General features: G+C 42.4%; 1 protein-coding gene across 1 annotated transcript in view; it reads left to right on the top strand.

Moving 5' to 3' along the window:
• The window catches only part of LOC143829552 (protein lifeguard 3-like), a 40355-nt gene that overhangs the window by 10980 nt on the left and 6178 nt on the right, over window positions 1-23197 (top strand). Inside the window, exons 2-8 of the mRNA XM_077320664.1 lie at window positions 16054-16271; window positions 19012-19106; window positions 20046-20110; window positions 20868-20921; window positions 21724-21774; window positions 22129-22168; window positions 22665-22702. Coding sequence (XP_077176779.1) covers window positions 16079-16271; window positions 19012-19106; window positions 20046-20110; window positions 20868-20921; window positions 21724-21774; window positions 22129-22168; window positions 22665-22702 — 536 coding nt within the window. The 5' untranslated portion in view covers window positions 16054-16078. The remainder of the gene's footprint in view (window positions 1-16053; window positions 16272-19011; window positions 19107-20045; window positions 20111-20867; window positions 20922-21723; window positions 21775-22128; window positions 22169-22664; window positions 22703-23197) is intronic.

The raw sequence follows: 23197 nt of genomic DNA, 5'->3' as shown, positions 1-23197 counted from the left end.
TAGAGTTGAATCCAAAGGAATGACAACCTTATAAACTTAACTTGCTATTCCTGTAAAAGCCTTGTATCAGTTAAACATCTGAAGAAGTGTGTTGTGTACCCCAAAGCTTATACTTGAATCAAATGACGTTGGTCTCAAAGGTGCCACTGGAGTCAAACTTTGTTCTGCTGCTTCAGACCAACATGGTTACCACCCTGAATTTATGTACAAAATATAACTAAAGAAAAGCATTTATTTAGTTTCGTTTTGTGTTTTATTGATGTGGAACACATCTACTGGCACAGTCCCTATAACGGAAAAGATAACAGATGTGAAGTCTGTTGTCCTGCCTCAGGGAGCGCACAAGTAGATGGCAGTGGCAACAGTGCCAGAGCAGCAAGGCCCAGCTCTGAGCCTTGCTGGGTGCTCTGCCATACCACAGCCAGAGCCCCAAGGACCCCCCAACTACCAGCCACTGCAAAAGGTAAGTGCGAGGAAGGAGTATGGTGTGGGAGAAGAGTTAAGTGGAAGAGGGAGGGGAAAAGGAGTCTGTCTGGGTGTGTTGACTGTCTGCCAGGGAGGGGGGAGGGACCAAGAAGGAGAGGTAAGGGGGAGAGGCAAGTAGGGAGCCAGGGGGGAAGGAGTCTATGTGTGTGTATGTGTGTTTGTGACAAAGAGGGAAGGGGCCAGAACCAAGGGGGGTCCCAGAGCAGGGATGTATTCCACATACCCTGTGATAGTCGGACCCTCACTAGATTTTTTTGGTAAGGCAAATCTGGGTGAGTGGGGTGTGTGTGTCAACTATATCATTCCTCATCCTACAAGGAAGGAATATCAGTGTCCCAAAGTAAATGTCCTTTATTTACAATGTTGTAGGCTTTGAGCTGCCCTTGTCTGAACGCAAGCCTTTTAGTTGAAAGACTTGAAAACCTAGGAAGAAGTGTCCTAATCTAATTTTTCACTGGATTCAGTGTCTGGTGCCAGAATTCCTGGAGCAGCAAGTTAGTTGATTATTTCTCACAGCTGAAGGCAATGTAGGTTAGGGCTGGAGCAGGGAGTGGTTCAAGAATCTTTTCACATCCCTGTCTGGGGAGGAGAGTAAGAAACCGAAGCTTCTTCCACATGGAAATAATGCTCCGTGTAGCTGTTCTGGCTGCTGCAAGCGCAGAGGCATTCACTGAGGCACCATAGCACCCATGCAAGGTTTCTCCCATTCTTGCCTCATCCTCCAATGCATTCTCTCTATGCCCCCCAAGTAACATTGCTGTAAGAAAGTCAATGTAGATCAAAAAGTTTTACTAAAAACAGCCTTACTACTTCACTGGTGTATAGTGCCTGGAGCAAAATATTGTTTACAGTGCTGGCTTTGTCTCTGGAAGAAGCTTCCCCCCCCCAGCAGTTATTATTGTGTGTGTGGGGGGGTGAACAGAGGAGTTTGTATTGGGCAAACTTGGAAATTTAAACACAGTAGTGTTGAATAGGTGACAGGGCAGAAGACAGGGCAGTAATGTCTGCCAGACTGAAGATGGGTGGCCCTGGAGATTGCTTGATTAATAATCAAGGCATGTTTGGATTATTTTCTGGTGTTATCATTGTTGTGTGGAAGCCTCTGTAGTGTGAATTAATAAGATGCAAAGCCATGAGTCATGTGGGAGGTGTCCACAGTCTGGCACCTTTCCGTGCCTGTCTTCTCAGTTTGTAGGAGGGACAATTCTACTGTACTCTTCCCACAGGGTATCTGTAGCTGTTGTGCTGTACTAGTTGTGCTGCATATTCTTCAAGTTTCTTTGTTGTTTTGCATTGGGTTTCTTCCTTTCAGTGCTCACTTTGTTTTCTGGTTGCTGTTTCCCAGCCGCCGTGGGGCGAAGGTGGGCCACGTGGGGGGGGTGGATTGGGAGGCAGTTCACGCCTCCCAACTGGTCAGTCCTGGGGAAAGGGGCCCTCCGCTTGTCATTCCGGGGCCAGGGGCCAATCATTGCCCCCCCCCATCCTGGACAGCGCCCCCCCCTACTGTTTTATTTATACCACTCCACGGAGCGGTTACAGATTGCTTGTCTCGAATTGCTGAATAAAATGTTGTTTAATGATGGGGGGAGTTTAAAAGTTACCCCATGAGGTTTAATTCCCTTCTGGTATTTACTTGAAAGGGGAGTCAGAGTAGATAAACAGTAGTGTCCCCAGTGCAAAAAGAAAAGGATTTCAGCGCTGTGTGCAAACAAAATAAAGGAAGGGAAATCATCAGAACAGAATGAAATTGACGTAAAGGGAGACACACTGGAATGGAAAGCCTAAAACTCTGAAAATGTTTTTCTCCTTAATACTTTAGTGAACTAAGGGTTTTTTGGGGGAAACTATTTTGGCAGTTTCTGGAAGCCTATAATTAAAATGGTGTCCGAGCCTCATGGAACTTCTGCAAACTGCTGTTATGTAAGGAATGCTTGGGATTGATCCATTTGGAGACAGCATACACTTTGCTTAGGACAGGATTTTTAAAAAACTGCCAAGATCACGACCAATATGCAGAATCAAATCTGAGAAACACAAAGTGAAAACCACACAAATTTGCAAGGAAGGGCAAGAAATTAGCTTTACCATTTAGCTCTGCTAGGGTATTAGTGAAGGTAACCCTCAATATTTTTTTCAATTTAGTGACATAAAACTAGCTCTCTGGACCTTCTACCAGAGGACTTCTCCCCCAAGCAGATTGTAGTCCTGTGAAAAGCATGGTGGAGTGAACAGGCACATGCATGCATGTGTGCACGCACACACATGCACACACCTGTTGCCAATAATCACCCCTTTCACTCCACAGGCCTGGGGAAGCCATCCCTGGCCCCCTCCCCCCCTGGCGAGGCTGCGGCCTCCCCAGGGACTGCAGAACACACCCACTGCCTCTGTGAGGAAGCCATTTCCTGGGCCCAGGCCTGTAGGTGCCTCTTGTTTTAGAAGGGAGGTGCATGCCACTAACCAGACATCCTTCTCTGCGAACGGCCAAGAGCAAAGTGATGGCGGCGCCTCACAACGCTCCCTGGGGGGGGCGGGAGGCGCAAAGCGACTGGCTAGAACCGTGGCTTGTCCGGGTGAGGGCCCGCCCACTCTCAAAAATAATACATCTTTACAGCTTCCGTACTTTGCCTCCTGAAATGGTAGCAACTCCTGGAGGCATTTGTACCATTGTGGAGCAAAGCATATATTAACGGGCTAAAGGCTACCCCACCTGGGATGCGGGTCCTTGATTGACTTGTTTTTGGCCTTATGTATGAACACTCTGAAAGCAGGAGCTGAAATGTAGATTGGGTCACTTCACCCACCAGTTCCTTGTCCTGTGACATATGATAAAAGTACCCCCAAAGACACCCATAAGTAAGTTTCATATAACATTCTTTTCCAGACCAAGCTAGAATAATCAAAGTAAATTTCAAAGCCAGAGAGGGCAGATAAGTCTGGCCTAGATGGTGGAATGTTTTCCATACCCCCACCTCAAGCCAGCACAGTGTATGAACAGTGGGCTCTAATCTGGAGAACTGTATTTGATTCCCCACTCTTCCACATGAAGCTAGCTGGGTGACCTTGGGTCAGTCACAGTTCGCTTAGAGCTCTCAGCCTCACCTGCCTCACAGGGTATCTGTTGTAGAGAAAAGGAAGGGAAGGAGATTGTAAACTGCTTTGAGACTCCTTACAACAGAGAAAAGCTGAGTATAAAAATTATTCTGTTTTCCTGCACTAAACAGATTATCGTCTTATGCCCATTCAGGGTCCACACAAGATATGTTAATTGTGTGTCAGAATCATGTTCTTTTCCTGTCTATCACAGCCTAATCTTTCCAGCAATAGCTTTTTCAGGCACACCCAGGCAATCATCAAAAGTACAGAAGTAATAATAATAAGATGTCCCACAGCTGCCCAGTAATTGTGGCATCTGCCCATGTTTTGAACTGAAATGACAGAGGGGGGGGGGTATGACCATAACAGTAAATCTATGTGGTATATTTATATGCACACCTGTTAATGGAAAGTGAGAATGTACAGAACATTTCCAAATAATATACATATACTGACAAGCTAAATGTGGGCTCAGTCATCATTCTGTGATTTTTAACAGCATATATGATTCATATATACATATATTATATATACACAAGGAGCTATTCCTATGTCAGTATTCCCTAACCCAGGACTCAAGATGTTTCCCTTCAAGTAACTCTTTTTGCATTCTCCTTTATGTTAATACTTTAGCAACCTGAGGAGTTTTGTGTCTTGAACCCAGGTGACTGTCGAGCCAACTATGGGCCAGCCCCAAATTTCCACTGAGACTACATGGATACCTGAATTCATTAGTCATGCACTGTAGCTGTTTCTCATGGTGTTTAACAATTACAGGAAGCTACTGGGAGAAATTGTCCAGGGACATGGAGCTAAGTGTTATTCTTGTGTGGTTTTATGATGTATTTTATTATGCCATTTCATTTTGTAGCCACCTTGATGGCCCTAATTGTGCAAAATGGTAGGATAAAAATATTGGAAATTAAAAAAAAAACCTTATATTCTTCCTCAGCAGGCTGAAGCGAGACAGTAGATCAGGGGTAGTCAAACTGCGGCCCTCCAGATATCCATGGACTACAATTCCCATGAGACCCTACCAGCAAATGCTGGCAGGGGCTCATGGGAATTGCAGTCCATGGACATCTGGAGGGCCGTAGTTTGACTACCCCTGCAGTAGATACACTAAAGAGGTGCACAACATTGGTAATAGGCTTGGTGTCTGTAAACTGACTCCAAGCAGACAATGCTGCACTGCTGCTGGTTAATACAGCAAAAGGGGGAACAGGAGGAGGCAGTCTTGAATGTGCCTTTATTCACATGTAGTAGCATGTTTGGGGCTTGGAGCAGAGTAAGAGGTCCATCCCTACAGATGGGCCCTTCAGTCTTCTCTGTGGTATATATTGCTTTTGATAGACTTTGGTTGGTTTAGCAGTTGCCACACTTCCTGCCAAGGTGAGAAAGTAGTGTTTGAAAATGCTGGCACTTAGCATTACAGCTTGAATCCAAGTGGCATAGAACTCATGTTGACCTGTCCAACATTAAGGTCACCACCAGATCTTCTTGTTCCATGTATATCCATCTTCTGTGAGATCTTTGGCTGCTGGAGACAGGGCCCTTTTCATGAATAGTGTTTTACTTGTGGAATTCTGCCACATACAACTTTAGGCACCATCTGAAGTCTTTTCTGTTCCCCTAGGCTTCTCACAGTGACTAGTATTTATGTTCATTTATGTTGATTTGTACTGGCTGGGATTGCTTGGCCGTAAAGCCTTACTTACTTTTTAGTAACTTGTCTTTTTTACCACTAGTTGCTGCTTTCAAAGACAGGTATGTTTAACTGATTCGTTGCAGTTTACTTTTTGCCGCTTTTTGTTGAATAACGATTTTCTGGGTTTTTTTTTATTGGTTTGCTTCATTGTGAACCACTTGGAGATCTTCTGGCTGAGAGGCAGTTGAGAAATATTTTACATAGAGGCAGCTTGTGGTATTCTGCTACTATCCTATAGGAATTATTGGCCACAGAGGCCTTTCAAGCACAGCTAGTCACAGCAGAGTGTGTTGGTTCTTGGTCCTGTTTCACGGCTGCTGTCTCATGAGCGTTCTCTTTGAGCTCAGCATATTGGCAGGCAGCGTTTAGTGCCACTCCCTATTTTTCAAGCAACCAAGTGCTTGAGGCCTGACTCAGAGGAGCGGGAAGCTGCTGAAGGGCTAAGAATAGAGCTCGCTCAGCAAGAACAGGCAACAATATTGCACTGGCACCAGCATACACAGGAACTGTATCTACTTAATAGTTAGATGCTGCTGCATACTGCGTTTGTGCCTCATTGTAGATGTAGGCTCTATCTTTTCAATGTACTCATTTGAATACTAGAATATTAAATTCATTGTTCTGGTCCTGCATTGGATAATTTTAGACTGATCTCACATTTGTCCTTTTAACTCTGTGGTTTTATGATTTTGTGAATGTTGCAATTGTAGGATAACCATCATATGCCAATCACGAGGGGCAAGGAATTGGTTCAGGGACCTTCCCCACTTTCTGTTTCACCTTGTTATGCATGAAAAATCAAGAGGACCCACAGGAATCATATGACAGAGTGCTGTCATAAGCAGAGTGGAATTTCTCCTTGTGCTAGTTCGTAACTTCTGTTACAACAAGAGGATGGGAGGATTTCACCCAACTCTCTATCTCTTAATAACTGTCCCCTCATGCCCCTCATGGCATTTTGTCCAGGAGTATCCCTGGGTCTTAAGCATCAGTTTTTTGGGTTCCCTAAGGAAAGTGATTTATGGGAATTGTAGTTCATGGACATCCGGAGGACCACAGATTGACTACCCCTGCCCTAAGGAACAGTCTGGGGAAGGTATCCCCCCCCCCCATTCCGTCTGGTTGGAAAGATCCAACTTATTGTATTGATGTTGGATTTTACACATGTGTACTATGTAAAGTTCAGTATATAAAAAGTCTTTTCCAGGAGGAAGAAAGTCTTTGTGTCCTTATGCATGCTTTATATGAGTTTCATGAACTGAAAAAATCTGTGAAAACAGTTTGTCTCATATCATTTGCTTACAGTCCTACTCTGGATTGGTACTGTATAAAATCCAAAGAAAAAACAAATGCAGCTATTTTGAACAGTATTTTCCACCTGACAATCAGACAATGAAGACAGCCCAGGAGCACACAAAAACAATGTGTTACAGAAAACGAACCATCCCAGTGTGGCCAATATCTATGTATACAATAATGAGTAAATAAGATAAAAAGTTTTTTTTCTTGTTTAAATCTTGATATTCAGTGAAGATAATCCAAAGGAAAATATTTACAAATATATCCATCAAGCAGTGCTGGACAAGGTTCCAGTATTCCCTCGTTTCATCAACAGCACAGCCTTCAGAAAACATAAAGAGTTTCCAAGGGGTAGGTGTGACAAAAATAGCTCAGTTTGGTCACTTTAGTAAGAAAGAATTAAAATGCAGTCAAATGGAGCCTGGTTCCACTGGAACTGGAAATTCTTTATATTGTATACATAGATGTTGGCCACACAGATTGTTGGTTATTTTTCTGTATAAACGGCCAGCCAAGACAGAATGTTTTAGAGTTATCCAAAATTTGGTACATGGGTCTATGTAAATATGGAGGATCATGTCCTCATAAATATTTCAGGAGGAAGAGTCCATAGGATGGCTTATTCTTTGCCTTCCCCATTATTGGAAGATTCAGAAATCCAAAGGTTGAGAAAGAAAAAATAATCAAATATCTAAATAAAATGTGATGTCTTTAATAAAACAGATCACATACGATAAATCTCTCAAGATCCAGTAATCACTTCCTCATAGCATACAATTTGGAATGGACCTCAATAGGTCTTCAAGGTTATCTAAATCAGACTGCTAAACAGCATTACAAGACCACTATTTTTGTGTTATGTATATCATCGTGCTCAGTGCAGACTTCCGTGTAGTACATAGTTTTGAGCTTTTCTGTGATCCAGTTATATGTGATGTATTGAATCAGAACTTTGTATTGTGTTATGGAATGTGTGCAATTATTATATAGTTGATACCTGTATGCTGTGCTTGTAAGGCACACATTAGACTTTTTTAGATGCAGGGGGTGTTAACTTTGATTTATTAAAGACATCTATCTTTTATGTATGTTGTTTTCTCAGCCTTCTTGGGTTACCTAATTATTCTGCTTTTTCTGGTTAGATTTTTAACCCGCCCCCTTGCCCATTCCTGGGTCTGGGTACCAGAGCTAGAAGTCAGTACTCTATGCAGTTGGAGCTCTAGTCAAGGCATAGCTTTGAGGGCCTGCAGTGAGCAGGACAAATTACCTGGGACTTGGCATTAAAAAATCAGGGACTTTAATGAATATCGCAGTGGTATAATGCTTGATAATTGGAAACAGATAATAACTGGACGGGGTTTTTGCTGAGTCATTTGTTACCTGGGGAGGTATCCTAGATACCTGGCATGTTTCTAGGCCAGATAATGAAACAGGAAATAATCACTCCTCCATTCCATTCTTTGTACTATGGCCTCCCTCCCATGCTTTGATAATTCTGATACCAAGCACATGGACTTTGCTTCCATTATGCATTGCAGCAGCAGCTATACCTGAATTCTGGGGAGTAGATGGAGATTTTCCTGACCTTTAGTTTTTTTGTTCAACAGGTAATTCATGTACCGTGACCGTTTACACACAAGAGCAAACCTCCACATCAGTGCTCTTAAAGAATTAAACAATGCAAAACTTTTCCACACAAAATTTTGCCTTCTTCCCAGGAGTAGATCCAAATTTCATTCCCCCTTACCAAGTCCTCCCTTACAGCAAGGCTTTTTCCAATTGAATCTTAACTCACAGTTTTTCAGTGAGAAATCCCTAAATTTTAATTTGGTTCCCTGACAGGTTGACTGTGATGTTTCATGTTCTCTGTGCAATTTCCTGTCAGTTTTTTGGGTGGGTAGGTTTTGATGCTATGCTCTTGTGGTGTATCTTCATTCTCCCCCCTCTTTTCTTCCCTATATCTCCCAGTGCATGTTCCTGTTTGACATTATGATGTTACAACATATTGCATATGCAAAATTAGAGGAGGTTCTGTTGCTGATTAAATACATGATGACACATTTAGGGTGCATCATAATTATTGAATTACTGTGTAATGAATTGGTTTGATGATTGATAGCCATTTGAAACAACTTGCTGCTCTTCACAATTCATCCAGATTCTTTTACGATGTTATGTTATAACATTACTGCACATACCCAAAAAACCCATACGGGGTTCCTTTACGGATGAAGTATATATATAATGACTCAACTGCACAGCCTCTTTTCAAAGTAAATTCAAAACACATGGGGAGGGTTGGATCCTAATTTGAGGAAAAAATCCCTGAAATAAATGCTCTTTTGTGAAAGGGGTGCTGCAAAGTTGGAGCATCAGCTAGGTTTTCAACTTGCCAGGAAAAAGCAACAATATTGAGGTGTGAAAAAGTCCTTGTGCCATTAACGCATGGCACTAGACATGACCCTCTTTGCCTGGTGCTAACAGTTTGTGTATTATTACTGAGAAAAGAAAGTTGAAGGTTGCGTGGGTTATGTGCCCTTGCTTTCATTAAGATTTTGTAAATGGCTCTAGTACATTTTTAAACAGTTATTTTCTTTATTTGTATCCTGCCTTTTTGCTGAGGTTAAAGAGAGATAAAAAAATTAGAAAACAATGCAATAGAAACAAATAACAGTAAAGTGGGTAATATAATTGGAAAATAATGCAATAAAAACCGTATCCTCTCATATAAAAGGCAAGCCATGTTGCTGACGACTCACCTCTTAAAGCAGTAGCTGCCAGGAGCGGACACTGGGTCTGTGTGATATCAGCACATTGGAGGACACTGTGCTTTTCACCTGCCCCCCTCCCCAAACCTGCAGGCTCCTCTATTGGAGCAGCATTGGCTTTGGGCAGCAGCAGTTGGACCAGATTGTGACCACCTCAGGTCTTTTGGGGGCAGCAGTAAAAGGCCCTGCCAAGTAGCTGATCCTCATAATCAGCTGATGGAGGGTCTGTCTTCCCTACATCCCCTTCTGAGGCTGTAGAGAGATCCCTCTCTGCAGCTTCAGAGGGGTGTGTAGGCAAAGCAGTTAAAGACGTGTCAAGCAGTTGTGCCTCAGCTGCAGGGCAGGGTCTTGGGTTGAGGCTCCTTGGGTGAGTGGTGGGGGGAGGCTGGAGGCCTTTTGGGTGAGTGAATGAGCAGGGCATGGGGAGGGTAGAGGCTGCTTGGGGAAAGTGAGCCAATGGGCTTGCTCCCCCCTTTTGTTCTCCCCTTTTCTAGAGTCGTATTTTTCTGCACAATGGGTTTTACTACTAGTAACACAAGTAAACAATGTAATAAAACTGCCTAGGATTTTTCACAAAAATTAAAACTACAACCCTCTATTAAAAATTACCTTGAACAATTTTGTTTTTATGTTCTGCAGATTTATAAAAGCAAGGGAATCAGGCCTTCCTGACCTTGTCAAAATTTGAATTCCAACCATTTCAAAAGGGCTGCCTCCTCCTTAGTGCTGCTGCTCTCATCAAAATCATTGTCTCCCCCCACATTTATTCTATGGTCAGCTCATCCACCTCTTCTTCCATCATGTCTGTTTTAGCTCATCAATTCTGCAGTCAGTGGCACTGCTATATCAGTGCTAGCAGCATAATTCAGTGTCAAGGGTCACTTGGCTTCTTTTTGCTTATGGTAACTTTTGGCATGGATGAGAGCTCCGGGACACTCCTTATAGTCACAACATGTTTGGCTAGCATAGAAAACCTGTCTAGGATCCAGCTTGCCAGCAAAGGAACACGGGATGAGATTTTGTGGTAGGGTGTACAGGCCCTCCCTGCTTCCTGTGTTCTGAAATGCTCGAAGTTGGCATCTTAGCCAGAATACTTCTACCCTCCAGACCATGTGCTGGTAGCCAACTTACCTCAAGATTTCTTCTTTGTGCCTGTCTGGTGTTACAGTAAAGTTACCAGTTGGTTGTATACCTTCTTCATGATACCTATGCATTTTGTATTAGGTAGCTTTGTTCAGCATATGGTGTGCTGAAAAGGATTGTGTGTATGTGAGCTGTGAAGGTAGAGAAGCAGATAGCAACAATACAAAGTTCCTGAGTGTTTGTGTACTGATTTCTTTTATCTTTTAAGCTTTTGTTTCCATTAACTTTCTGAGCTCTCACAGTCCCAGTTCGAGGAACTAGCTGTGCTAGTAGGCTAAATAATGGCATGTAAATCAGTTCAAGTGGGTAGCCATGTTGGTCTGAAGCAGTAGAACAAATTTAAGAGTCCAGTGTATGCACACTTCCTCAGATACAATGTGTGTATCAGTCCTTGATGAAGTGTAAATCAGTCCTTGACAAATGTTAAGGCTGGGGGCTCAACTTCATGCTTTGGTGCTAAACTGATTTGTTGAAACTTTCCAGTGCATTTCCAGAAGGAAAATATCTTTCTGAAGGTTCTCAGTATTCCCCATACAGCCATAGAAAATGAGGGAGAACACTGCTTAATAATGATCAACAGCCAATTGGCAACTTCTTTTGTTGTTTTCGGTCCTTAAACCTAAGCATGAAGTAAGGCGACTGGCTTGCTTATTTCTTGTGAATACCAGACTCTTTCCTTCCCCCATGTTTGAAGTTTCCAATGATTTTTTCGCCTAGACTCAGTTTTCAAGTGCACACAGGCCCAGTTTGGCATGGTGCCTTGCTTCTCTGTGTAGCTTGCTGCCATCCAGCAAGAGAATTGTCTGTCAGTTTTAATCTGGCAACCTGAAAATATGGCTGTGTTATGTTTTATTTTCAGTTGGGAATGTCTATTCTCATGGGACTTCCACGCCTTTTTTCTGATTTATTAGCTTGTGTTTAAAGGATATTCTAGTCTACTTCATTTTCTGAAGATGAAAGGAAAACCATGCCACAGGGTGGGGAACCTTTGTTAAAAACAACGCTCTTCCCCACCTTTCCAGTATTCTGTCCTGTGTTTAAAAGTCTGGCACAAAGACAAAGTTAACTTTGAAATCTGTTTTCCAGAAAACATGCATAAAATAGTCCCAAATGCTGTTTTATTTTGTTGTCAAATGTTTTACACATTCAAAACATTACTCAAATATTTTAAAGAATTCAGTATTTGTAATTCATGCACATGAGACTAGTTGTATTTTAAGGTCTGACATTTTTTCACATGTCCCTAAATATGAAATTTCAGGGGAAAAGAAAAAAAGGATCCCCCTGCCCCAATCCATAATTTTAAATCTTTAAGGATTTCGAAAGTTCTTGGGCACTGATTAACAGTGAAAAAGACAAGCCATGCAGAAAATATAGCGGCTGGCTTTTACAGAATTTGAAATTGGATTAGGAAGGCTTCCACTCTGTTTTTGCTCCCTTTTCTTTGGTGGGGGAGGGATAGAAAGAGAAAGTGAACCCAGACAACCAGTTTATTGTGCTTGAAACAGAGCCTTGTTCAAGACGGAGCTGCGTCATGGAGGCTGTGTTAAGATTCTCTCACCTCCCAGAGAACGCCCTGTTTGCAGGCCTTCAAAATGACAGGCCTTGTGCATAATGGGACATGCATTGGGCTTGCTCTGTATCTTCTGGGGAGGGCGAGAAGGAGGGATACCATCTTGCATGACATTTTCAGAGGGGAACTTTGTTTTTTTTGGGGGGGGGGCTCTTTTTTCCTTTTGTGTAAAAAACAGGAGAGGGCCCACTCCAATGAGGACATGATTTCTAGGATAGTATTTCCTTGCTTCAGGTGATGAGGCAAGTGTGAATCTGTACTATATAAATCTTTGTGGGAGCTCAAACGCCACCTATCATCCAGTGCCAAGGAGGTGATGGAAGCTGCAAACTTTTTCTCTTTCCGGCACCAACTTACAGCAAAATTTGACTTGTGAGCCCCACCAACATCTCCCATCTTGAGTTGTTGCTGTTTTTTCCATTATACCTTGAAGTGTAGATTCTGTATAGCGACAGTCAAATTGAATAACCTCCCCACTGTTTGTTTCTTCTTCTCAATTTTAAGTTTTGGAAACAAGGTTTTCCCCTGACTCCCCAGCACAGACTGACAGAATGCAGGCATGAGCATGTGCTCTTTTTACTCACTCTCAAAGCCCAAGGCTGGGTCATTGAAGAGTGGCAAGCTGAACTTCAGCAAAACCAGTTACTCAACTCTGTTGCTTAGTAATGTTCTCAATCTAGGAAAAAAAGTACTCTGCATGGTCATCAGAAAGCATTAGAGGAGTCTCTGAGCCTCCACATGCAACCATCATCTCTCTAGGGAGATAAGTGACCCTCTGCCCTGTCTACCACAGCCCACTCATTGACACACTGATGCCAGCCACACTAGACATAGCCATCAGAGAAGCTTGGCATCCGTTCCGTCCATGAGACCTGAAAGGCAGAGAGGTGGTTGTGGAGCAATTCCTTCTTTGTCTGGTGGTGGCATGGTCACCCCGCTAACCTCTCTCACTACCTGGTGGTGCTTCTTGAAAAGGTTCCTGAGCCTGGTCTTCAAGAGATGATCCAGGTCTTTCCTCAATTGACCCTGTCCCTACACAGCTGCCACTGTGTGAAACAATGATCCTCCATCCTCTTGAGGTGCTTTTGGACCATAGAGAAAAATGGGCACTCCTGCTGACCAGCAGCTGCAGTCCTCACAGGAGCTGCCACCTCTGATGGTCCTGATCACACACTGGGTCTGAAGAGGCAGAGGATACCTGAGGGAGAAGTTGTTGAGATGACAGCACCTTGGTGTGCACTTCCATCTCTTCTGATTGTAGCACTTCCAGCCCCTCCTCCTCCCATTCCCCAGAAGTCTAGTTTTTCCTTTAGTTCCTCCAGCAGCCTGTGGAGTCCAGTGGTGAAATCAAGAGCCTGAAGTCTTGTCCCTTACTGTTTTTCCAAAAGACAGTTCAAGATTCCCCCCCCTGCCGCTGAGTTACAAAAGCTAGTGGAGTATCTGCCTGAGAAGCATACTCCTGCTAAGTGCCAGCAACTATCTCAGGTGCTTCTGCATCCGGCAATCCAGCTGCAGGATCAATGAAGAGGGCCTTCCAAGGCCTCATTGTATTACTACCCTGGCCAGGGGAGTGGGGGATAGAAAACAGCTCTGGGGCAGGCCTCTGCACAGATGGAAGGAAAGGCACAGCCATTCCTCTCCACCTTACAATTCTCCTGCTTCATCCTCCCTCTAAAACCACATTCCACTCACCTTCTGATGATCAGTCTGATGCCAAGACTCTTCAGAGAAGTAAGCTAGTTGCTGTGCTAGGCTGCATAACACACTGAGTCTGAGCATTAACTAACCTGCTCTTGAACCTGACTCACTAACCTGTTGCTCTTGACTTTTTCTGACTACCTGTGCTCCTGAGTTTTTTGGGGGGTGGGTGGTAAAACTACATCTACACACAGTGGAGAGCCAGGTTTTATTCCCAACTCTTCCACATGCAGCCAGTGAGTTACAATTCTCTTAGAACTCCCTCAGCCCCACCTACATCACAGGGTCTTGTGGGGAGTGGAAGGGAAGGCAGTTGTAAGCCTCTTTGAGACTAGTTTGGGTTGTGAAAAGCAGAGTATAAAATTTCCATCTCTTCTATACTACACGGCACTATTGTCTGAAAGCTGTAGCGCTGAATCTGATGTTAATCATAGGCTCAAACATTGAGTGTAATTAAGAACTCTGTGGAATGAATACAGAACCCCACCTACCTCACAGGGTGTCTGTTGTGGGGAGAGGAAGGGAAGATGATTTTTAGCTGCTTTGAAACTCCTTTGGATAGTAAGGGGGGTCACAAAATAAAAGCCACAACTCTTCTGCATCTAGTCTTTTCTCATTTGAATTCTTTTATAAAACCTTCTCCTGACTTTCTAGCCTAAAAGGTGAATATTTTTCCCCATTCCATCCTGTGAAGTAATTATGGAGTTCTTTATTAAAACTTCAGATGATTCCCGCCCCAAGCCTACAAACTATTATTTTTTCAACAATTAAGTTAACCCATAGTCTTTCTGAAGACCTAACTTTATTTTTTGAACAGCTAAAAGGTCAGCCTAAACCCTATTTTTAAACCACTTGGCTTCAATTGTTTTGAAGCCCAAGTTGTCCTAATAATTTTGTCAAGAGTAAATACTGTGTTCCAACTCATTTTTTAAACCACCTGGCTAATTGGGGGGGGGGGGGCTAACCTACTTTTTTTTAGAACTCTGGACCCTAACCAGAAATTAACTGTTACTAAAACGTAGCCAGAAGCTTCCTTCCAAACCTGCTGCAGCAATTAGATTTTTCAAAACCATCAGGAATACCTGCAAACTCTGTGATAATCCATTCCCCAACAAACACAAAAAAGTTTTAAACTATTTTAAACAAACCAGAGAGATAACAAAGGATTGCTCCCACAGAGCCTCTCAGCCAAAAACGAAATCACTGGAAAACATTAAATAATAATTTAAAACAAAGGGCAAACCAATCCAGGAACCGAACAAGATGAAGGTTTTCCCAGACAGGCAGAAACAAGGAAGCAGAAGAAACACTCCAAGGCACAGACAGAACAGAGCAAAGAACAGTACCTCAAAAACATCTCCCCCTGAATTGGAGGCAAGTAGCAGCCGTGCCTGCTTTTTATCCTCTGAGCCCATCCTCAGAGCATCATAGTAATTGGGCAGACAGTTCTAGCACTCCCTCTCTCATTTGTAGTGCATTGCCTGGGCTAGCTACTTCCTTCCCCTCTCCCTCTCATTGCTTGGGATTCTGTAAAATTGAAGAAAAACAGCCTTGGGTACCATAAGATGACTGGACTGTATATTTCCAAAATATTTTTGGAAATATTCCAAATATTTTTGGAAATATTCAAATATGCCTGAATATTGGCATTTCAAGAATCCAGAATATTTGCTCCAGAAGTATATTCAGACTGGAAAGATCTGAACACACATTCCTAGGACCTGCCCACTTTCTAATTACACTTGTCAGGTGCCAGTAAAGGCGTATGTATGTATATTCACTGTTGGGGTAACAGTCTCAAATATGTCTGCCACATTCTTTATCCTCATGACTTTCAGGCTATGCATAGCAATTATTCCTTAATAGTGTTTCTTCCATGACCTAGTTGCTAGAATCAGAGCATGTGGGGATAGAATGTCATATCTATGAGCATGTATGTTGCTTTCCATTCTATTCTGGCTTCCCTAGCAGTAGCTCTGTGTTTTAAGGTTGGGATGACATGGTGTCCTCTCCTTTAACTTCAGATATTCCCCTAATACTAAAAGATCTGTTTGTTGCAGCACTAATAGGGAGCGTCCAGTCTCCTCTCTGCTGAAGAGAAGCTAAGTTGCACAATTAACGTCACTCTCTTATTTCTCTTTATCTCCCCCTGCTGGCCATTTTGAAGGAAGTATTTTGAATCTGGTGCGCTCAGTAGGATCCGATAGTATTCTGTGTGATAGATATTATTGTGTAAGACATGGGCGTAGATCATAACCGGGTTTTCCTCTTTATTTTTCCAGGTGCTCTGAGTCTTGCTGAGACATCATGTCCTATCCCAGTGCTCCTCCAGTTTATGATGACAGAAACCCCCACTATCCACCTCCCCATGGGGGATATTCTGGAGGATATCCTGCTGGATACCCTGCTGGATACCCTGGGGCTTATCCACAACCTCCACCATATAGTAGTGGATATCCACAACCAGCTCCTCCAATGCCAACACCTCCGATGAACTTTGGTAAGCTGATTTCTCTTCTTGGGTCAAGAATTGTCTTAACTGAACACCAGATTTAAAAAATGGAGAAAGTGAATGTTGTAACTGAAAGTGTTTTAATCCTACTTTTAAAATATACAGCTTGAAGATAGGCTTTAAAAATGGATGTATGTGTTGAAATTAGAAGTATCCAGAACTTACCTTTGTTCTGCAGAACAACTAAGTTGATTCAGTGAAAATTTAGGTTAAATCATTTGTTCTTTGTAGTGGTCCAGTTCCTTATACTCAAGATCACTTAGAATTGAATTCAGTCAAGTGTTTCCCTGAGCGGAAGCATGAGTGTAACTTTTTCACTTTTCCCCTCCTAGAGTCCCAAATGCCCCGGGTAATAATGCTCTTGGGAATTCCAGGGGCATTTGGGTTGCAGCCAGAGAGAGGAGGTTTAAAAGTTGCACTCCATGAGTAGAAGTCCTATCACCCATGGAAATATAAACTAAATCTGAACCCTAATGTGCACTAACTAGCTGTTAATGCCATCTGATTACTCTTGTATGTAAGAGTGAGAAAAGGGATTTTCCCCACTGTTTCTATATGTGCTTATAGACAAAGTATGTGTTCTTATCTGACTAAATGATTGTGGAGTTAATTGGAGTAATTAAATCCATGTTTGGTTAATTTGATGCTCTAAATGGTTGTGTGGTGTCCATCATGTTGTGCGGCAAGACTAGCCAATGGTATATCTGGTCTTTGGTAGTTAGAAGTTGCCCTTGTGCAACTGTGACCAATGCTCTGTCATCCTTTATGTCAAATGCACACCCAGAAGATTTTGCCAAAATGCACAGTAACAAGCAAACTCCATGGAAAGATGTAGCTCCCCTTTTCAGACTCAACCTCCAGCACATGCTCCAATGCCTTTCTACCAATCCAGGACCTTCCAATCAAGAGTTGTTAACACATCGAAGGCAAGCATGTTTCCTCCTCAGTTGGGAAAGAATGGTTTCTATCTGGCAAAGAGCACCTTCTTCCTTTCCATGGAGATGCCTGGATGCTTTTGCGTCACCGTAACTGTCACAGCATCTTTTGGCTTGCCTCTTCTCATTCACCATTCGGTTATTATTTATTTAGTACTCTCTAATCCCACCCTTCTTTCAAGGAAGTCAGGGCAGTAAACCTCATTTCTCCCCTCCTCCATTTTATCCTCACAACGGCCCTGGGATTAGGTTAGGGTAAGAGTGTGTTCTTGTAGTCCTCCCCCCTATGGCATGGTTAACTTCCCTAGTTTCCCTAATTACCTTCCTGCCCATAGCCCTCTTGATTCAGACGGGCAGTCTTCCTGCTTTACCCAGAGAAGGTATCCCAAAATAGTATAGTTTTCAGTGAGATTTTCTGCCCGGAGTACACTCTTGTCATTGCAGTGGTTACAGGGAACAGACAGCAAGTGAGATGGAAGGAAAGTGGCAGGATAGGAAATGGGACATATAAGAATTTGAATATGGTGATCTTGCCCACTTCCCACTCTAATATGCGTGGGATTTTCTTTTTCTTCTTTTTTCTTGCTCAGCAGCACCTATATCTATTTTCTTATTGTTTGTTCATGGCTGCCACTTCAATACAGGGGTAGTCAAACTGCAGCCCTCCAGATGTCCATGGACTACAATTCCTATGAGCCCCTGCCAGCATTTGCTGGCAGGGGCTCATGGGAATTGTAGTCCATGGACATCTGGAAGGCCGCAGTTTGACTACCCCTGCTTTAATATATTGATGCTAGCCCAGCCCATGGAGCTGAGGGAAGAGACAAAATCAGCATCTTATATTCATTCTCTGAAATGGCACACACAGGCCTTTGAAGGATCAAAATAAACAAAATGTTTTATTTAACTTAGAGGAGAAAAGGTCAGGTGGAATCACGGAAAGATGTATGAAGTGAACCCATAACAAAACTGAGGTAAATTTGTAATCGCACTAACTCCAGATAACCTGTCGCCGGCGTGTGTTTCTGGTGTTCAAAAATGTATTTTAAAACTTTGAGGCTTTCTTTTCAGTTTCTATTTAAGTACTTAAACATAGGTTTCTGAGTTTTACAGATTCTAAAAATCTAGGCATGCAACCAAGTTCCCCAAATCCTTCAATATACATAGACCAGGGATCACTCCTCTTTTAAGAGCTATCTCCCTTTTCACTGAGCAGAGATAACTTCTCTTAACTAGAAGCAATTTCCCCTTTCAGCTTGAATACGGATTCTCTCTGATCCTCTCACTCCTTTTACCTCCTTCCCAATCTTCAGTCAGTGCTTAACTGTTTCTTCGTCAACTATCAGTTTCCAACTGTCATTCCTTAACTGACTCTTGCCACAGAATTCCGTTTGAACAACCTGTCACTCAAAAATTCTCAGACTCTGGCAGGTATTAACCCTTGATAGTTGGTCACAGAGGGGTTCACTTTCTGGGCAAGAGTCAGTTCCAGAACCATTATGTAGTTCCCTCTTCCCATATCCTATGCAAGGCAATTGGGCGCTGAACTGATTAACTGGTTTCCATGGACATCTCTTTTTTAAAAAGTTTAATTCTTGTTTTCTTAAAAAGGAGGGCATAGTAGATATCTAAGAGCACTGGACCCCCATTGACCCATGTAGCCTGGTGGGGGAATAAGAATAGAACATTTCCTCAGGTTCTTGTTGTAGAAGGTGAGTTTTAAACATGCCATAATCCTAAACAGTTTAGGGCTTTAAAGGTCAATATCAACACTCTGTTTTTCATCTTGACAGGTGACAATTATGGCAGTAGTGGTATAGAAGGGAATGAGGTCTTCAGTTCTTCAGACTGGGATGACAAGAAAGTTCGACATCGGTTCATCCGCAAGGTAACTTCAGTGCTGTGCTGTGGTATCCATTTTGATTTCTTCTCTGGAGGAAAATGGCCTGTATAATAGCACAGTGCACACTTTTTATGTCAAAGAAGAGAGAGTCTGAGGGGAGTTCCTCCTTGTGCTGCTAAAGGAGAAGTATTACTATAGTTTGGGGGGAAGGAATGAACTATGATTACAGGAAGGCAGCTAGAATATATAGACAGGGACTGCTATCATGGGGTGACGATTAGGGTATACATTATTTGGTAAACAAATAATGTTAGATTGTTAGATTGTTTTCTGTTTATCACATTATGTCAAGATGGCTGTTTAAAAACACAGAATAGAGTGTTTAGCATAGTGTGTTTTTATTTCCAAAAACTTAAATGAGAGACTGATGTGGGAATGTATCCTTTTACACTCCTGACTAGCTTGGCTTGCTCCTTTCAGTTTCTGCTAGGCATGTGCATCAAAATAAAGATTTATACCATTTTGAATTCATCCTGAACTGATTTGGCCCGAATGACCCTTCGCTTTTCCAGATTTGGAAAAATCTGAAAAGTTTTGGTTTGTTTTCTCTGCATATGTCCCCTCCACTTCCCAGGCAGCAGAGAAATGGGCTGAAGCAGCGGTGGCTGCATCACAATTTGGCCATGATTTGGCCAATTTAAATGCCTCCCCCCACTCTTCTCTACAGTGCCTGAAATGGTGAAGGGGAAGAGCCCACCAAGCAGTGGATCTGTCATCATCAGCTGCTTGGCAGGCCCTTTAAATGCCTCCCACCCCCAGCTACATGGCACATTTAAATTACTCCCCCCCCTTCTCAGGCAGCACCCGAGAAGACAGTGTGAGAGAGCCTGTGCCAAGCTGCTAGATGGACCCTAATATCTGAAACAGTTTCCTATTCCCATAGACATATATGTACTCTCGCACTAACATTGTGTCCATCTCCAGGTTTACAGCATCATCTCAGTGCAGCTGCTTGTGACTGTGGGCATCATTGCAGTTTTTACCTTTGTGTAAGTTCTTTCCCTAGCAGTTGTTTCCAAGTCCTGTTTTCTTATAGAGATCTGCTTATCAAACCAGTTCTGACCCATGAGGTCCCTTCTATTATTCTATGATTCTGTAGTATCTACCAATAAAATAAATGAATTCCAATAAAACAATATGTATTTCCTTTGTTGTTCTGTGCTTCTGGACAAATAATTTTCCATTCAGTGTTATTAATGTTTATGGAGTTGGCAAGGTTATCTCCACTGTCTGAATATTGGTAGTAACTCCCACTTAGCTACAGAGCAAATTTAAAAGTATATTGAACAAATATTCTTATAGTTATTTAAAAGATTCAGAAAAAAAATCAGCTAGTTCTGCCAGATAAGACAGTGGATGACTGTGGAACCTCTTGGATGACTGTACCCAATGGAGACCAATTCCTTTTTCCTGTGGGAGTATCTGCCCTCCCATGCCACTAGATTGCTTTAAAAGTGTTGAATAAGACTCTGAAAACATGTGTTTTGGGAGAGAAAAATCAGTTTATTTGAAAGTCCTCTGGAATCTCTAAGACACCTGGTCCTACTACTGTACATTAAAAGTACATTATTTTAGGAGTTGTATATATCTTTTTAGTGTCAGATCTAATTGCACAGAACTAGAACATGGAGTTTAAAAGGAAGGGAAACTTCCTTTCTGTCTTTAGACTGAAATGTGAAGGTATGAATTTCTCATGATGTACAATAAGTGCCTCTTCTCATTTCATATCTACTTCTCTTTGCACAGGACCCCTGTAAACACCTTTGTGAAAAGGAATCTTGCTGTGTATTATGCATCTTAGTGAGTATTGCCTCTTCCTACCACTAACTCTGCTGTCAGAGATGTCATTGTGTGATAAAAATCACCCCGTTGCATGGCCAGGCATTTCATGGGACAGGTTTCCACACTGTTGGATGCACGCTACACTGTGTCTGTCAGTGAAGGCTGAAGTGCAGGTTGGCATTTCATAGCTACTTTTTGACATGACTGGAGGTGGGAGGGAAAGACCATGCAGGATTGCCCCCTAAACTAAGGAGAAATACATTGCCTTGGCACCAGCCATACTTCTGCACTGAAGAGTCGCCTGTTCCCTAGTCTTGGATATTAACAGGCACGAGAACAATCCTATGTACAAATACCTGGAAGAAAGTACCACTGAATTCACTGGACTTTACTTTTGCACAGGATTGGATTGCAAATAATCTCTGTTGTGCCAAAGGAGAAACAGGCTTATAGAAATCCACCCCAATACTCTCACTTGTATAGATCTGGTGGCACAAAGATTGCAGTAGAAGCAGCGCTGGTGGGCAGGGCCAGTTTTGCTTAGATGGAGGTCTAGAGAAGAAAAACATAGAGATGAATGTTTTCTTTGAGGCATAGGGGGCAGTACTAAGGACTGATGGGCTAAATCACCTTAAAGGATTATCTATGCTGTGGACACACATATGCTGTGGGTCACTTAGCTACTAGAGGACCCAGAAATTTTCATAGCCTAGTTTTACTGCATCTGAAATCCCACTGTTGTGTGTTTTAGATGATGGGGGTGCTTTGATACAAGATCTCACTGCAGTTGTTAAAAAATTACCTTGCTTCCTTCCTCCAGTGCTGTATTCCTGGTCACTTATCTGGTGTTGGTGTGCTGTGAAGGCCCAAGGTGAGTAAAGACTGCCATGCATAGCCATCCCCAGAATACTCCTTTCTTTGATCCCTTGCAGGTGGGTAGCTGCCAGGAGTGTAAGGTTACAGCATGGCTTTGGAAATGTAGGGGACAGATTGATGGGAATGGGAGGTTATACAGACTGCCTCTTTAAGTAGTTGGGAAGTGCTGGACTTGCATGTTATTTTTCTGCTTCTTTGCTGTCATTTTAAAAAGAGAGGGTGCATTGGCCTAGACTGGGGAAGGGGAAATGTCATTTTGATTTGGTGCTTCTGGTGGCAAATGGTTAGCTAGCTTATAACATTTGTCCCAAGATGGCATGCCTCTGAAATGTTACCATTTGCTCTTCAGGAGGCGTTTTCCATGGAACATCATCCTTCTGTCTATCTTTGTAAGTAAATGTTTTGTTGTGGTTATGCAAACATATGAAACTTTCTTTGGTGTGGCAAGCAATATTTTGAACGAACACCAGGCAGCTAGAGAACATGTTTTGGCTGTTAGCATCTCTTTTTTTAAATGTAGACATGTCCAGAGCTCCAAAACAATCTGTCTTAGACTATCTGTACGGTTTGTTGTCATTACAAAAATGGCAGCAGTATCCCTGATACAGGATTCTCACCAGTTTCTTGTTAGTTAGCTGTTTCTCATGAATGAACTTATTTCATAAGGTCAGTTGCACAATGAAATTGTGAAAGGCAAAAGTTCTCCCAGATCTGCAGTCTGGGTAAGCCTGAACCTGTTCCCTGAGATGATGTAGGACTAAAGTTGTTTGGCTGAATAGGCATTGAGGGGTGTTGAAGATCATAGCAATGCTTGTAGCTAGACATTGTGTTATGAGACACTAACATTAAATGTCATTGTTATTGTCTGTTTATCTGTCCATCTAGACATTGGCCATGGGGTTCATGACAGGCACCATTGCTAGGTAATGTTACAAAAGTTCCCTCCTTTAATATTATTTTGGCTTCTTCTCTAACAGTTAAGTTGTCTTTGTTGGGATTATATTAAGTTTAAAAAGGCAACAATGTCCAGAAAGTAATATATGGAAAGGTCAAATGGAACAGAGTTTGAAAAAGACCCTATTTTGTTTGCCAAAGCAATTATTTTCCTTTGAAGGTCTAATAAAAACCCTTCTCTGAGCAAATGTACTATTGGTGGTTTAACTTTTGAACACAGGCTTGATTAGCTAATGTCTGTGTAATGTTCTACAGAATCCTATACTGTGGATGAAAGGAGACCAGCATGGCACATATTCCTACTTTCAGATCCTTGTGGTTTTAGTTCAGTGTGTTTTTCTAGCGAGTTACAAAAGACAATGTGGCCAAAATCATTAGAGACAGATTCAAATTCCTTGCCATGAAACCTTCTGGGTAATCTTCTACTGGCTATTCTTCCTTATCCTAGCTTACCTCAGACTTTA

Source organism: Paroedura picta, chromosome 2 (assembly GCF_049243985.1).
Source record: "Paroedura picta isolate Pp20150507F chromosome 2, Ppicta_v3.0, whole genome shotgun sequence".
NCBI classification, from domain to species: Eukaryota; Metazoa; Chordata; class Lepidosauria; order Squamata; family Gekkonidae; genus Paroedura; species Paroedura picta.
Note: the sequence above shows the minus strand (reverse complement) of the source record. Positions and strands in the feature narration are given on the sequence as shown.